A 17,519-nucleotide genomic window follows, 5' to 3' on the forward strand; every position below is an offset into this window, starting at 1 on the left:
GATTTATTCGCTCTCATTGGAAATTCGAATATCTCCGATAGCAATAAGTAATTCATAACTGATGTTCTTCAGCGCTCGTCGTACTATAAGGCTGCCACTATATTGCGAATAAGATGCTAGAGAAACTGCAACCGAAGTTCTTTGCCGCAATGGCGGCCTTTCTTATGGCGCTCTACCACATTGAGGGGCTCCCTACTGTTCTCACACCGACACACTGCGTGACTTACGTTATTCCATGGGTTATGTGGTCGCAGAATGGGGGAATTCCTGCCGTTCCTGATTCTTCCTTTTGACACAAAAACTTCGTTAGCGAAAAATTAATAAAATTTTTCATTTCTACTTTCAAATATATTGAATACATTAACAATAACTCTGTCCAACACTGTTTAAGAAAAATAACGAAAAAATTTTGAGCGCTTGCGATTTTGGATGATCATCTTTAATGAACGATGATGACATAATGCGTTCATCATCATTATGTTTGCAAATGAGTCATAAACTTTTAACCGATATGGCACTTGTTACGATAAGACGTCTGAAGAACTCTATTCAGCAAAGGGTAAACGTCACAAATGAGATAAGGCGATTGATATCAGGTAACCATCTGCGTATATAAGTATCTCTACCGTGAACTCCCAGGCTAGTCAACACTGGATATCACACTTTTTACAATCAGTTCTCCGCTACAATCACGTGTGGTGGATCAATCATCAAGATGAACTCAAAATGGGCCTTCGCCTTTTTCCTTGTTGCTGTTGTCTTTGTAACGTATGCACCATCGGAAGCATACGTTTACAGGACACCCTCCAGCTACACGGCAGGTCAAAAGAAGAGCCATGATATGATCGCTGGCAGCAGACTCCCAGGAGATCGCCTGGTGCATCGGGAATACATCGTCAGGTCATCATCTCCGGGAGAGATCACTATTCAGAGGATCTTCAGCGCTCCGAGGTTCGAGAAGATCACTCAGGTTCGTGCTCTGGATCAAACCAACAATGGAACTGGAGGCTATGCTAATATCGTCAGAGGTGGACCAGGTCTGGGTAATGTCACCATCAATTTTACAAGCCAGAGGAACTATGGCCTCAGATTCCTCATTCAAATTTACTCCAGACGTTGAATTGTAATTCAACAAAATTGAATTGTACAAATTGAATTGAATTGTTATTGTATAATTGTTGAATTGAATTGAATTGTCATTCAAAGGTGATGTGGAATTATTCCATCTCTTTTTTCTTATCGCATGTTACATGAGTTGTAAAATCACAAGTCAATATTTTCCACTTGTTTCTCCATCATCTTGAATAAAGCGGACATTGATAGTGAACAAGTGTTTTTGAAAATAATTTCTTCCATCTGTTGGTATTGATCCTCAATCGATATTGAAATGAGTTGTTGGGACAGTTGGTATGACATGGTAGGTCGTATTTATTCATTCTGTGTGGATACTATTTGATTGCGGAATAACTGTGGAACTGTATTGAAAGTAGAGGAAAAATGATACCCTGGAAACGATTCGATTAATCGATTTTCTCGTCGAAAAGCTGTTTCATTCTCTACATGGAAACAAAATCAATATATTCCTGTCTGGAGTCACAATTTTTTCATAATCTAACATTGGTCATTCAAGATTCCGCTAGGTTGGTGTCTTGGTCAGTGTAGACGACGAAATTTTTTGTGGTAAGCCTATCAGAAATATGAGCACAGCGCTGTTATAATCTTGTTTGATGATTGATCAAGAACAAAAAAAACGTGACTCCTTCAATACAGAAAGAAACATAGTATTCATACATTGACATTATGGGCCGCTTCCACAAAGAGAAATGTTGAGTAAAAATTACGGAACTCCCAGTTCGCTCAACGATTACGGAATTGACTCAGAAAATTTAAGTGACGTATATCGTAATTTTTCACAGGAGATTCAGGTAAAAATTACGGAACTCACAGTTCGCTCAACGATTACGGAATTGACTCAGAAAATTTAAGTGACGTATATCGTAATTTTTCACAGGAGATTCAGGTAAAAATTACGGAACTCACAGTTCGCTCAACGATTACGGAATTGACTCAGAAAATTTAAGTGACGTATATCGTAATTTTTCACAGGAGATTCAGGTAAAAATTACGGAACTCACAGTTCGCTCAACGATTACGGAATTGACTCAGAAAATTTAAGTGACGTATATCGTAATTTTTCACAGGAGATTCAGGTAAAAATTACGGAACTCACAGTTCGCTCAACGATTACGGAATTGACTCAGAAAATTTAAGTGACGTATATCGTAATTTTTCACAGGAGATTCAGGTAAAAATTACGGAACTCACAGTTCGCTCAACGATTACGGAATTGACTCAGAAAATTTAAGTGACGTATATCGTAATTTTTCACAGGAGATTCAGGTAAAAATTACGGAACTCACAGTTCGCTCAACGATTACGGAATTGACTCAGAAAATTTAAGTGACGTATATCGTAATTTTTCACAGGAGATTCAGGTAAAAATTACGGAACGCTCTGGAAAAATACCGTAATTTTAGGTAAAAATTACGTGACAGTTCCGTAAAATTTCCTACAACCACATTTCGCTTTGGAATTACGGAAAAGATACGTAATTTTTATTGATTATTTTTCCAAACTAAATATCGGGTAATATAATTGGCCCATTCGACATCACGTGGTATAAGCTACAGGGTTTTCAACTGATAATTTTTTGATAATTTTCTCTGGTAGTTGCTATATAAAAAACAAAACATCATGCAGTCGAATTAACCCCTTGTCAAACTGACAGATTGAATTCAATTGTGTCGTTGTGTTAATTATACAATTTTCGTTTATCAATTGTGAGTTTTGTCTCATGGTCCAATTATATTGCCCGACATTTGGTTTGGAAAAATAATCCCCCGAATACCATGCGAGCTTCAAAATTAATCGGGCATTTTCCTTAAGGTTCCCTGCATACAAACAAAGTCGTCAAGTTTTTCAGGAAACCTGAACCTGAAAAACTTGACTCCTTCGTTTGTTTGCAACGAATCTATCGGAAAATACCCGATAATTTTTAAGCTCTTGTGGTATTACAAGTGAATATTTCTCTCCGTGTCGTCCAAGTTCCTTTTGCGCTAAAAGTCCGTTTCGCAAACGGATCGTTAAAATAAGCCATGGAACCCTCTGGTAAAACGAATGATTGAGCAAATGGATCGTTAGTCAAATGGACTTTTAGTGTAAAAGGATCCTGGACGATTCGGCCCTGGATCGTATTCTTGTATTTAATTAGGAAATAATTCAGGATAAATCGAAGGGGCGTATTTATTGACAATTCTTCAGAATCAATCATAGAACACAAGTGGATCACGCATGAAGTTATTCCCAAAATTTAGAGAATGACAATCAACTTTCCTTTTATTTTACAAAAGAGGGGAAGAGGATAGATTAAACCATTCGATTCCATAACAGTATTGTATTCTCGCAGTTTGCGAGCACATCCTTTTAGTTGATCCGCGGTTGAAAAGTTCGCCTATTTCCGATGTCCTGCATTACTGGAATCACCTTAAATAACTCATTCCCGATGATGCACGAGAGATTAATCATTAAAGTACTTTGAAATATTCTACGGCAAACAAACATAGAAACACACGGAGAGAAATATTCAATAAAAATTACGTATCTTTTCCGTAATTTCGGAGCTAAATGTGGTTGTAGGAAATTTTACGGAACTGCCACGAAATTTTTCCAGAGCGTTCCGTAATTTTTATCTGAATCTCCTGTGAAAAATTACGATACCATCACTCAAATTTTCTGAGTCGATTCCGTAATCGGTGAGCGCTTTGTAAGTTCCGTAATTTTTACTGAACATTTTTCTCCGTGTATCACAAACTTTTCTTTTTTTATAATCTTCTGTTTTTTCTGGTATCATCATACAATCACCACAAGGTATCTACATCTTTTCATATAATTGCTAGCCAGGGTAAAATCAAGTTTTTTATTTATTGAATAATACGAATAATAAAAAATTGAATCAATACAAAAAATATGTAAATTAACCATCAAGTAGAAGTACTAAGTCGTAGATTATTATAGAAATTTCTTGCAATAATCAGGATATACTTTACGGAGACACGAAATATAGAGAATATGAATATCGTAATCATTGTAATAAACGTAAAAAAATCAATAGAAAAATCTAGTACATTAGCTAAGAAATTTCAATACATTCATATTGGGAATTCCATTTGTTCCTCATCAGGTCATTCAAAAGTTGCGCGGCTTCTCCCCATGTGTGATGGACAGAAATGTTGAATAGGAAATAATTCACAAAAAATTGGAAGATTTTGGCTTCCCTACTCAACTTATTTTGTTTAGATCGTTTCGGTAGGAATTTCTTGGCTTTAATTTCCATAAGAGGACCGAATTTCGATAGAAAATATTTTGGTGAAAAGTTATGGAGAAAAATAAGTTGTATAAAGACATTTTCTATCAGAATATTTATATGAACAAACAGCGTACGCCACAATTGCAGATTTTTCCTGTAAAATGGGGGAAAACCCGGAGGAATTTCTGAAAGGAATCCAGAATTACCGAGCAAACTTACCAAGTTTTTATGTTTATTTATTTTGTATGCGTATTATAGTATAAGAAAAATATAGTCATGACAAGCTTTTTACCACTGAGTATCGATGAAAGTGAATTAAATTCTTTTTCATCACTTGTGCGTAAAGTGAATTTTTTCGCACGCTCCACAAGTCAAAAACCACTTTTTTGTGATACCTGCCTCAAAAATGCACTTTTCGAAACTGTTCAGTGTGCGTAAAGCAGTTGTTTTCCGCACGGCGTGTGTAAAGTTCACGAACGTGCGTAGAGTGAATCCCAAGTGCGTAAACTGGAGGTCTCTTGAATTATCCGCACGCGTACACAAAAACAACCAATTCAACTCCATTGCTGTTCACGTAACAGTAATATTCTTATATGCATCAATATCACTCTCCCTAATTAGGGTGTTGTCAGGATTTTTCATGAAGGGAAGTTCCAATAATCCCTCAGTGCATACCTACTTCGTGGTTTTCACTTTAATAAAATCGTCCTCAAAAAATATGGGGGAGTCTCCAATCATAAAATTACGCGTAAGCTTCGCTTTACGCACTCGACATTCACTTTATGCACGCTCCTGAACTTTGTACACTCGTACACAAAAAGCAAGCACTTCACCCCCACCGGCGTTCGGAACAGTGAATTTGGCAGGTATCACAAAAATAGGATATGTACACCTGTGTGAGAAAAAGTGGAACTGTACGCACTAGTAACACAATACTATACTATTACTTCAGTTCTCGTTCATCAGAAGGTACAGAGGAAAATATAACTATCGGTTGTGCATTGTCTTTGCATTTTTTGACTGTCGTAAAGATATAAAGACAAACAATTAAAAAAAGCGGTAGCACGACGAACATGAAGTAAGGAGAGTATGAAGCAGAGTTATCATCAATTTCTTTGCCTCGTTGACCATAAAAGTGGACTGTATCGTCAGCTCCTTCATCCACTGCTGGTAATAGTCTTTCGCTGAAATTCACGTGTAATTCTTTGCTGTATCTTTCAGTGGTAATACCAATCTCAAAGTCTTCTGGATCGTCATCCAAAATATCCTCAATCATTTCCTCCTCCATGTACCTTCCGTAGTTGAGGGTGTGGATTTTAAACCCCAGGAATCCTCCATATCCCGGGGATGATTTGTAGAACAGTCCAACACCGGATAAGGGAGCTGATGGTTTACTCTCCACCGGCTGGGAATCCAATAATGGGAGAGTTGTTTGCCCAACGTCTCGCTTAAAACTAGACCAGGTGAAGCTCACATAACTATTTACTTTGGAGTCCACTGTATTCTGGTCCCTTGGCTTCCTTTGATTCAGTGGACTATCAGTATCAGCAATACTTATTTTTTGCCTGAAAATATTTTTTTTAGATATCATCTTTGAATGCAAAATACGGAATTTATTTAAGTTTGATTAATTACCTGTGACAAGTTGAGGACGACTGAAATCCTTCACGGGATTTCAATTCACCGGACGAAAAATTGAATTTTGAGTATTCCAATTGCAATTTTACATGTTTACCTCCTGTACAGTATTCTGAAAGGCCAAACTTGACGCCTGGAACAGAAAAAAGCAAGCTAGGATGTTTTTTAAATGGGTAAAATTCACATGTTATTGTGTGGGAAAATATTAAGACCTCTTTAAATGTTGTCAATTCTAAAAATTTGAAAATTGTTCAAAATTTAAAAATTGTTGAAATCACGAGTAGATACAACTACGGTGTTACCGAACTCTCTAGAGAAAGTAGGGTATCATGAAATGCCGTAATGGTTTTGACAGACAATCTTGATAATTTACCAGTAACAATTGCATCTCTCTGTTCAACAAAGTCATCAAGATCGATAAAATTGTAGAACCTTGTCAAGACAACGTAGTCTTCTTCGGCGATGTAGTCAGACGTTCCAAATCTAGACATCCGATAAGATGAATAGGATAGATCACACTCTCTCCATTTTTCAGAATTAACATCGATTTCACCCCCAGGGAGTAATTTGCCTTCTTTTATTTGAATGCAAATTATGGATTCGTGTCTCGTAAACTGGATTCCTGTAACAACCCTACAGGAAAAAGAATATGCATGAGAATATAATTCGGAGGACCTTTACAAGCATTTATTCAATCATGAACATTGTCATACATATTCTCCGCAGTGTTGCTTCGTGATACTCGTAAACTGAATGCGTGAACTTCATTTGCCATGCCCCACTTGTGTCCACCGTCACATGTACAAATACAATTTTCACAGGGATATAAACTAGAATTAAAAAGATATTCGATTCTATTAATAGAATGCACTGATCGATGAGAAAAATAATTTTACCGTTTTCGCCATCCAGGTGTTGCCAGTTCTTGACCCTGGCAGCCATTTTTCTCACCGTAAATGGTACCTTGTCGATCTTCGATCCATTCGTACCTTCGAAGCTCGTTTGGCTGCGGATATCATTATTGTTTTACCATTTTTGTGGGAAGCCTAGTGTTTTTTTAGTTTTCATATGAAAAATTACTGGAGATAGGATAACGGCCATAACAGCAATTTTAATTAGAAATGAGACAAAGGAAAGAGTGAGAGAAAACCATTCTTTCATTAATTGCTAACGTTTCGAACACACATAGTGTTCTTCATCAGGACATTCATTTTAGTGATGCTGGGAGACATTTCACGAGACATCACGAGGCAAAATTTTGGAGAGATGATCTGGCAAATATGTAGAAAGACTCCACCACGCATTTTTCGAAAAATATCATACTAATAATTATTTCTGTCGGGCCACCGTGCCACCGTGGTTTCCGATTGATATACCGGGTAGCACAGCCACATTTCATATTTGTGGACGTTCACATGAAAAGGAACCACTTTGTCGATTCTAGTTTTCAAGATATTCATGTTTCTGTCTCAGCAACTCCCATTTACATCACCGTTGAATCGTTCTTTTCATCTTCTCTGGCGACGTCATTTTTGACCCTATGAGGATCATTTTGGGATCAAAATGTGCGGAATGTTATAAATATTATCAGAGTATACACAACTCCATATCGACTAAGTGGTCCCTTTTCATGCGAAGTCCGCATTTAAAAACTTTGCCGTAAGGAGGATGGGGGAGGTAAATCGGTTCGCGGCTGTCAGGGTTATCAGTTGAGATCCTGCATCACCTCATCTCTGTGTTGTTCCATGTCTTTCTATGTACCAACATGTGTTGTCCTTAAGACCAGACACCGCCATGTCCACGTCGTTGCTCCCGGGTACTGCAGAGAACCGGTGAGGTAAGTGACATTTCATAAGCCCATAACACCCATGGTATCAATTTTCGACAAATAATATTTTACAGGTATTGTTCTAATAATGCTTACAACCAACTTACCAACGTGTCAGATACATTGCGAGTGGTGGAGTCTTTATGCATATTTACCGATGATCTCGATCTCAATGAACATAGAAATCTTTAGTCTCGTCTCAGTCTCGAAATACGCAATGTCGACTCCTCTCGGGATGACTCTGATTCAATTTATTTCATCTCGGTTTCCAGTTTTTTACGTTTTCTATATGTAGGAATCCAAGACGAGACAAACCGAGACAAAAACCGAGATTTTATTTCATTAAAAAACATGAAAAACTTGAGACCGAGGTGAGATAAATTGATTCATAGTCATCACGAGAAGAGTCGTTACTGCGTATTTTGAGACTGAGACGGGAGCAATGATTTGCGTATTTATTGAGACCGAGGACATATCTCCAAAATTTTTCACAGAGAGAAATGTTCAGTAAAAATTACAATTCACAATTCACTCACCGATTACGGAGTCGACTCAAAAAATTTAACTGACGGTATCGTAATTTTTCACAAGTGATTCAGATAAAAATTACCGACCGCTCCGGCAAAATTCCGTGCCAGTTCCGTAAAATTTCCTACAACCACATTTCGCTCCGGAATTACGGAAAAGATACGTAATGTTTATTGAATATTTAAAGTAAAGTGTAAAGTGTCTCGCGACATCACTAATTTTATTTTATTCTATTAATCCACTGATTAGTTATTTAAAGGCTGTGACAGAAATATATAAATCCAAAGAATATCGCCAAAATAAACATAACAGATATCGCCAGCAATAAACAGACGCCTGTTCGAGCTTCACACCTGTCATTCACAAGTTATAATTGAAGAGTTTTTGAAAATGAATGGAAAAATTTGGAATAATTTTGGACCACTTCTCGAGTGGAAATTTTACTCAGTTAGCTTGGATCTGCATTAGTTTTAGGTTCAATACTGGTCAGAATTTATTGATTAGACTTTCGGATCAGGATCTGATGAGATTCTGAATGGAGTATCTGTATCCATTGTGGCGGAGTGAATTGTGATCCTATTCTGATCAGTCAAATCTCGACTAGATCTGTATCGGATCCGGTACTGTTCAGGGATATCGAATCCTAGAATTTTGACCAGGCATGGACCCAAACAAGCGTTACATTTCTGATCCAAAATTGATCAAAATCAGTTTTTACTGATCAGTCTCTTATTCTATTCTAATTTGAATTTCCACTCGGGTTATCCTGGTTTATAAAACCTGGATAAAAAAGGTCTTCAAGAAAATTGCTCTATTTCCTTTAGATTTGAATGTAATCATAACAAAACACCCTCAAGATGAATTCGCTCATTATATTGAACGACTAACAGCGATAATCTTGACTTATGAAATGCTTTTCCTGTATTATCCTCGCGCAATTATCCCGTCAACCTATCCATCAATGTACAAATCAATTCCTCTTACCAGGAAAGTGAATGGATAGCATATAACATCCCTCTTTCCATGTAATTTATGCCGTAAAAACATAAGATTGAGCGAATAATTGCCCGGGGATTTTGTTGCTGTGAAACATTGAAGAAAAATTTTCTAGAAAAAACATGAATATCAGTCATTCTTGTCCTCCCGATGAGATCCACAGCTAAAAAATTGTTGAGACGTATTTTTGAATATTTTTAAAGAGTAGCAAAATTATTTCACAAATTGAAAATTATTCGCTGGATTATTGGTCGATAATTGGTGGAATGTGCAGGTAAACTCACCCTTATACAATATCGGGAAGTTTTCAACTTCCAACATTTGTGAAGGCGAGCACAAAACACTCCGTCATTGTCATTCCTATGGGCATACACGTCAATAGTTTCACATGTTCCTCGACATGAATCTCTATAGTTCAGGTTGTAATCCTCAACGAGTACGGCTTGAAAAAGTCTTTCCATTTCAATAAATGTTTTACCTGTAGGGAGAAATTTTGATGGAATTTTTGGAAACAATCGATTGCTTATGTGGATTGCGAGTACAGTACCTCTAATAAAATTTGGGGGATCACATGGTCGTAAACTCAGTGAAGCGGCTTCCATGGCACTCTTGAATTTACCAAAGTAATTCTGCAATCTTTCCCGTCGATCTACCTGAGCTCGTTTCAGTTCAAAGTCAATGGTGACTAGAGAGAAAGAAATCACCATAGGTACGCAAAAGAAATCGAATGCATGGAAAATTACCAAAATTCTCACCATTGTTCAACTTATTCTGCAAATAGTAGCCAAAAGTTAGAGCAATCTGGCCCATCATTTCACTTGCAACAACAACCTTGTGCAATTGGTATAAATACTGATTGGGCGACTGTATATCTCCACACAGGGTTTCGCCCTTTGCCTTAACATAATATATAATCTTTCACAATTTTCACTTTTCAACAGAGGAGAGGAAGAAAAAAATGAATGTTTATCAATGATTAATAACTTAATATCGGGAGAACAAAATTCCACCAATTTCGTGGTATTTCCGAGGTGTTTGGATAAACTGCGCAATGAGATCAAATTCATGTAAATTAGATCGTTCCGTGGTATGAACGATATTCCAAGATATCCTCGGAATTCTGATTTTAAAAAAACAGACTTTTTGCAAATTCTTAAATAAATCAAAATAACGATTCTTGCTATCTCCCGAGTCAAATAATTGGACCTGACAAGTTCTACTTAGGTCTTTCCGTTCAGAACTGGATAGGTCTTGGGAAGCCTCTTCCCAAGTGCTTCCGAGACCTTTCTACCTCTGGTTATGTCCCATTTCAGCACTCGTTGGGTGTAAGCAGGACTTGCATTCAGACTTTCCAAATCCTTGCCGGTCCCGGTAGTTCTATGGGCCTATATTACATCCGGGTTCCTATCCCTGTTTATGCATGCGTTAATGAAATAAAAAATGCAATTTTTTTTTTTTAAATCTCGAAAATCGACATTTCACGAGAGAGTGGAGGGGAGACGCATGTATGCGGAGGCTTGACATTTTTACTCAACAAGGGGAGAAGGTTGCCGAATGTATTCTAGCTTGCATACGTTGTCAAAATAAAAAATGAAATTGTTAACAAATCTGACCCTTGTTCCAAGTGAAAAAGAAAATTTTTTATTTCGACATTTCTGGCGCCTCCGAGGGTGTCATTGGCATTAGAGGAGTCAATAAATACGGAATCAACATTCACTTGGCGAAAAAATTCGATTTTGGCGAAAGTCGACTTTCCCCCGGGAAAAATCCAAGATATGACACTTTGGCCCCCGGTGAGAAAAAAAATTTCTTCAGTTTTCATTTTTTCCACATACTTTTGAGAGTTTTGAATAGCCCATCGCTCAAATCATTGGAATCAACGTTCCAGCTAAAAAATTCGATTTTGGCGAAAGTCGACTTTCCCCCGGGAAAAATCCAAGATATGACACTTTGGCCCCCGGTGAGAAAAAAAATTTCTTCAGTTTTCATTTTTTCCACATACTTTTGAGAGTTTTGAATAGCCCATCGCTCAAATCATTGGAATCAACGTTCCAGCTAAAAAATTCGATTTTGGCGAAAGTCAACTCTCCCTCTGGAAAAAGCGACAATCTGACCCTTTGCCTCCGGGTAAAATGTTTTTTTTTATTTCGACATTTGTCGTGCCTCTGGGGATTGCATTCGCATCAGAATCAGCGGCCCCCACTCCGCGCACCGATTCCTCAAAACCAGAAATTTTTATTTTTCTATTTCATTGGTTTTATCGAAGTAATTCTCGATTTGAAACCCCTCCTCTAGCCTGCCTCCCCTCCTTTCTTTTCCGCTCATTGTTATCTGCGGTATCATGGCCGTCTTACTCTTAGGTGTGCCCCATTCGAGCTAGGACTGCACGGGAAACCATGTAAAACCCCAGTCGCACAGCCGGCCGATTGTGCAGTGCCCTAATATATCCATCTGTCACACTGACAGACACTAGAGGAGACACTAGGCCGCTACACCGTACCTACCGCCCGCAATTTTTGTACGACCGAGGTGTTCCTAAGCGGTCACCCATCCAAGTAATAACTCAGCTCAACGCTGCTTAGCTTGGATGTCCGCCGGAGCAACACCTCACCCATCTAACCATTACAGTCAAACCAGAAAATTCTGGTAAATATATTCTTAAATTTTCAGGACAGTGACACTCAGTCCAATTTAGGGGAAAAAAATTTGGCACCTAATATTCATATTAGATTGGAAATTTACATAAATTATGGAATTTTCGTCTTTATGCCGCTTAAAATTCTGGAATGTTACTGAATTTTCAGTGAAACCTGAAATTTCATGATTTTTTTCTCCCTAAATCGCATTAATTCAATGTCACTGTCCTGAAAATTGGTAGTCAACTGTCCATGAAATTTAATTGTTTTCTAACAGTTTGGGTGTTTGAGTCAAAAAATAATCCGTCCGTTTTACTACATTTTTCTCTCAGTGCAGAGTTCTCAATGGAAGTTGTAGAAAAATTTAAAGGCGTATGTGATTTTCTAGTGAATGTGCTAGGTTCTCCTATGAAAGCTTTTTGTCCATAACTACCTGTACATGATGATTCAGAAGATCCAAAAAGCTTTGTTTAAGATTCTTCGCAGTTACTGGGACAATGTAATCATACAACTTCGAAAGACTATCACGTAGATCCCCCGCCTGTCTTCCTGTCAGTGTATTCGCTAGATTCTGAAGCTCCACCTTATTGTGTTGATCGATATCGCTGGAACAAGTGAGAGCAACATCATACAAATTTTTTATTTTCCTGATGGTCAGTGCTAGATCGCGCTTTATACTGTCGATCTCAATTGTCAATGGCAGTTGGCTAATCATTTGTTCTATCGCCGAAAACTTCGCCTCCATGCGCATCATAATCCAGTTCAACTTCGACGAAATATCTGTCAACTTTGCATTGATTACATCGAGCTCATGTGTATCCTCGTCCGCAAACCAGTCGATTAGTTCATCCAACATTATATTCACATTTTCTGGACGAGTTATGATCTTTTTCAGTATACGGTATAAGTCCACAGCAGCGCGCGTTATCAAACGCAGTTTGCTGAAAAGAGTTTCTCTCTTTGCTTTATCTGGCTTCACTTCATGGACTTTCACTACTAGCAGCAATAATAGCAGCAAAACCACCGGTTTTCGTAACATTTTTATGATCCTTCGAGACTGGCCGATGGATTTATCACTTTCCGCACTTTTTTTTATAATATACAGCTCTATCTCACCGAACGCTCTCGTCAGACAGTCGACAAAGAATATACTCAATGATTTTTTTCGTCCAGAAAATGCCAAGATCAGCGTCACTCGATCTGCTTCGGCTTCGCTCTGATTACGCTTATCGTTCGGAATCACGAAGTCTTATCCACTTCTATAATTAATTTTTCGTTTTTTTTGCACTGTCTCACAAAGAACAAGAATTCCAAGAATTTGGTTTGCACCTAGAAGTAATAATTGATGTAAATGAGAGTGGGAATAGCGATTTTTTTGGTAGACTTGATTATCATAAAGTGAAATTACTGTGGGAAATTGGTATTTTCAAAAAGTATTATAGTTGAGAAATCTCGAGTTTGTTGTGCGTCGGATGCTATCCACGGACTGCCGTATACGCAGATTACTTGTTGCATTTTTCTCATTTCTGCCCACGAACAGAGATTAATATGATATTCGGTGCTGATGATGCAGTTTGCAGAATTCCGAGAAGATAAGAATTTCCTGTCTTACAGAGAGAAAAAAAAATCACGAAATTGATCAATTCATCATGGTTAAATTTGTCATTCGAAGAATGATAAACTCAACCATCATATCGAATTATTTTTATAGAAAAAAATCCAGATATGATCCGTATTATTCTGATTTTCATCCATTTTTTTCTTGAATCTGAAGTTCTTCCGATAAATTCCATCTCTCTTTTTACTAGATTCTAGAAACTTTGCTTCTAAACTTGCATTTTTTGAAATATTTTTCTTCCTAAGAAGAATTCGCGTGAGTTGTGCCAAAAGGTCGTATAAACACTTTCCCATGGGATATGAAACCTCCACGTCTCAGATGATTCTAAATCATCTGAGCCCCACTTTTGAGGACAACTTTTCTTTATTTTTTAAAGGGAATTTGGAAATTTGAAATTGGGCCGAAAAGTAAAAAAAAAAGTTTGTTTAGGGGATAATGAATCTGTACGTTTCGGATGATGCTCAATCGTCTGAGCCCAACCTTTTAGGACAATTTTTTCCATTTTTTCAAAGGTTCAATTCAAAATTTCCAAAATGCCTTTCATTTTGAAAATGTGCTAATGAGGAGAACTTAATCCCCTAATTCGATAAATTCCAGAATATTTTTTGCCTTGAAACCATCATTTTTTGGTTGTTTTGGTGAATTTTAGCCGGATGCAAGTTCTGAACTGTAGATTCTAGAATCTAAAAGAAAAAAAATTGAATTTATTTTTTATTTTTTTTAAATTTATTTATTTATTTTTTTATTCATATTTCTTTCCTGCTACCATTACGGTATTATAGGCTCCCCATTCGTCTGGCTTGCCTCTCCCACCTCTCTCTTCTGATTTTTTCTGCGTTACCATGGGCCGTTTTACTCTTAACTGTACCCCATTCGGGCTAGGACTGCAAGGGAAACCATGGAAAACCCCTGTTGTACAGCCGGCTGATTGTGCAGAGCCCTAATGTGCCCTTCTGTCATACTGACTAGAGGAGCACATTAGGCCACTGCACCGTGCCTACCTTCCGAAATTTTTAGGCGAGGGTGTTCCTAAGCGGTCACCCATCCAAGTACTAACCGCGCTAAACGCAGCTGCACTCGGATGTCCGCCGGAGCAACACCTAACTTGAATTTATTATACTTTTTTTTTCTCTGTGCAAATACCGAAGTTTGCAAATACCGAACTCTGTGCAAATACCGAACAAAAAAACGTCGGGGCATAGTTGTTAGTGTTGAAAATAGATCATGATAAATACACCCCGTGGCTTTCATTTGATTTCGGATTTTGCGATCTATCACATGACTTATGGCTTCTGAACTCAGCTGACTGAAAGTCAACTATACGTTGATGAGTGCCTGTTTTTGTATCACTTGTGTACAATGCATGATGACAAAAGAATTCTTTTCGATTTCTACTAAACTTATTCTATTGAGATATTTTCTATAGAATTTTTCAGGTTTTTTTAATCCTATTTTTCTGTTCTTGTCACACGATTGTGACACGATTGTGACACGATTATGGGCGGAGTTTAGCGAAAAATGCAAGGAATCAAGGTGTGCGAGTGGGGGATGTTTACGTTCCGGATTGGATTTCTATGGAAATTTCTATTAGTTTTTGCCTGATTCTATTGAAATGTTCAATATAAAAATATTCTATAAAAAAAGTCAAAATAATTCGATTTTTCTATACAACTTATTCCATTGATATATTTTCTGTAGAATTTCCTCGGCTCAAATTTTGCAAGTTTTTTTTGGTTTGCTTGATGAGAAGAAAATAAAAATAGAATGAAAAAAACTTGGAAAATTTGAGCCAAGGAACTTCTCCAGAAAATATCTGAAAAGAATAAGTTATATAGAAAAATCGAATTTTATTGACTTTTTCCATGAAATATTTTCTACTGAATAGTTCAATAGAATTGGCTAAAAACTAATAGGAAGTTCAATAGAAATCCAATAGAATTTACTAACGAATTCGTTAGGTTTTTCTACACGGAGAGAAATTTTCTAGAAAAATTCTAGTACTGGAAAAAATCACAATCCACCGGCTGTGAAAAATTCTAGTACTGTTAAGGTAAAATTTCATGGTATTTATGGTAAAATTTCTGGGGATTTCTGTGAAATTTTCGCAGACATACGGGCAAAAATTCACGTTTTCCCCACTAAAATTTCTAGTGCCGGCACTGGAATTTTTCCCTGGCCGTCACTTTGCGCCTCTTTTCCCGTGTTAGCACTAGAATTTTTCTAAAAAATTTCTCTCCGTGTATTAATTTGTTTCATGTGTGAAATGAGTCCAGTTTTGCTCTAGTTGTATTTTACGACAAAAAAAATATTCACACTATTCAATTCTTAATGTAGAAACCAATTATGTATTGTTAAATATGCAACTGAATTTTATATGATCTCAGTATAATACCTTACATCACTGAAGCCTCAGCAAGTAATTCCTTGGCAAACGAAATGTGGCGCTGAGTTGCAATGAATTTTGTTTCTACACTGTATAGTGCTTATCGCATCAAAATCTCACCAACTCACCGGTCCTTATTTTCCTCGATTTTTCCCTGATACCATAATACAATGACTGCCACATACGGATATATTTTCATAGAAATTCTCATCAGATAGCAATCAAGTTCTTTATCTATTCCATAAAAATTAAGTCAATACACAAAGCTCATGCCATATATTTTTTATTTCATCTTGTAAATACTTAATAATTGTCATTTTCCCTGAGATAATGCCCTCCTTCACAATAATGTCCTTCATAATATCTGTACTGCGTAGATATTGCTGAATGAACTCCAAATGAATTCCTCATTTTTCATTGGGGGAGGAAAGCGGGGCAAAACGGGACACTGGACTTTTTTTTCAAATGTTTATGATTCAATGAATTGTTGAAGAATTCAGATATTTTTTTTCGTGGGAAGTACAGTTTTCCCTCTTCGTGAGGAGCCTGGACTGAAATCGATTGATAAATTCGTCTTTGAATTATGAACATTGAAAAAATTTCAAGTGTGTCCATTATACCCCTGCCACCCCTAGAAAATCCAACAGAAAACATTTCATTAAAAGAAAATAAACAGATTTTGTTTTTTTTTCATACCGCTTATTCTAATCAGAAATAATTGTTTTTAAAGATTAAAAAGACGTATATGAAATGAAAAAAATCGAAGTGCTCGGGATTTGACTCGGCTGGGCATCATTTAGTGGGTATAATTTGAGTAAAAAATAATAAGAAGAAAATTCCCAAAGAAATTTCGAATCGAACATCAGTAAAATGCGATAGAAGTTGGAGGGTACGAATGGAGTTTCCACAGTGGGATTAATTCATTTATTCAGTAGCAAAGTGGTAAAACCGTTCAAGTCTATTTTGATTATTGGTCATTTTTCAATGAATATCTCGAAATTTAAGGGAAATGGTACAATTTTTGTCATGATCTTCTAAGTATCCCTGTATTCGCACTAAAAAAAGTTGATTGCAAAACTTCATTATCTCCATTAGATCAGGAGATATTCCTTGAAAACTCAGCTGAGGGTTAAATCGACTTAAATCGTTATACCGTTTTGCTAGTGTATTGTTAACAAGATTTTTGGCAGATTTGAATGTGAACAAATGAATATTCCCGAACAGTTAACAAATCATGAGTTGTTGCGACAAAGTTGAGTTAATTTTGAAAAATTGTGTTTTTTTCGTGGCCTACGCTCCTTTCAAACTGTATATTAACTAACTATTGGACATTGAAACAATCAAACGAGTCGGCATGTTAACTATAAATGAATCCTTCTAACAGTGCAATATGATTCGAGTAGCCTTACCTGCAAAACTCGCTAGGTTTCTCTCTTTAGTTTTTCCATTTAAAGTAAATTATTCTGTAAGTTTAAATTATTTTGTAGAATTCAAGGAAACCGAACATGTAGAAAATGTGAATATTA

At 36.9% G+C, this 17,519-nt stretch overlaps 2 protein-coding genes across 2 annotated transcripts; one reads left to right on the top strand and one right to left on the bottom strand.

The window, feature by feature from the left end:
• Positions 1–643: 643 nt before the first annotated feature.
• On the top strand, positions 644–1,327 carry LOC107044855 (probable salivary secreted peptide). The gene has a single exon (XM_015266904.1). It carries the CDS (start codon positions 716–718, stop codon positions 1,118–1,120), a length of 405 nt encoding a protein of 134 aa, XP_015122390.1. The 5' UTR covers positions 644–715; the 3' UTR covers positions 1,121–1,327.
• A 3,747-nt stretch (positions 1,328–5,074) lies between these two features.
• LOC107044846 lies at positions 5,075–13,469 on the bottom strand. Its single transcript, XM_015266895.1, has 10 exons — positions 13,401–13,469; positions 12,426–13,321; positions 10,112–10,253; positions 9,904–10,041; positions 9,641–9,834; positions 6,901–7,010; positions 6,718–6,834; positions 6,378–6,637; positions 6,002–6,137; positions 5,075–5,931 (listed from the first exon to the last, which is right to left on the bottom strand). Exons 2-10 carry the CDS (start codon positions 13,029–13,031, stop codon positions 5,310–5,312), a joined length of 2,325 nt encoding a protein of 774 aa, XP_015122381.1. The 5' UTR covers positions 13,032–13,321; positions 13,401–13,469; the 3' UTR covers positions 5,075–5,309.
• Between the last annotated feature and the right edge of the window lie 4,050 nt (positions 13,470–17,519).

Source organism: Diachasma alloeum, unplaced genomic scaffold, assembly GCF_001412515.2.
Source record: "Diachasma alloeum isolate Michigan unplaced genomic scaffold, Dall2.0 Dall_scaffold_00828, whole genome shotgun sequence".
In the NCBI taxonomy this organism is placed as follows: Eukaryota; Metazoa; Arthropoda; class Insecta; order Hymenoptera; family Braconidae; genus Diachasma; species Diachasma alloeum.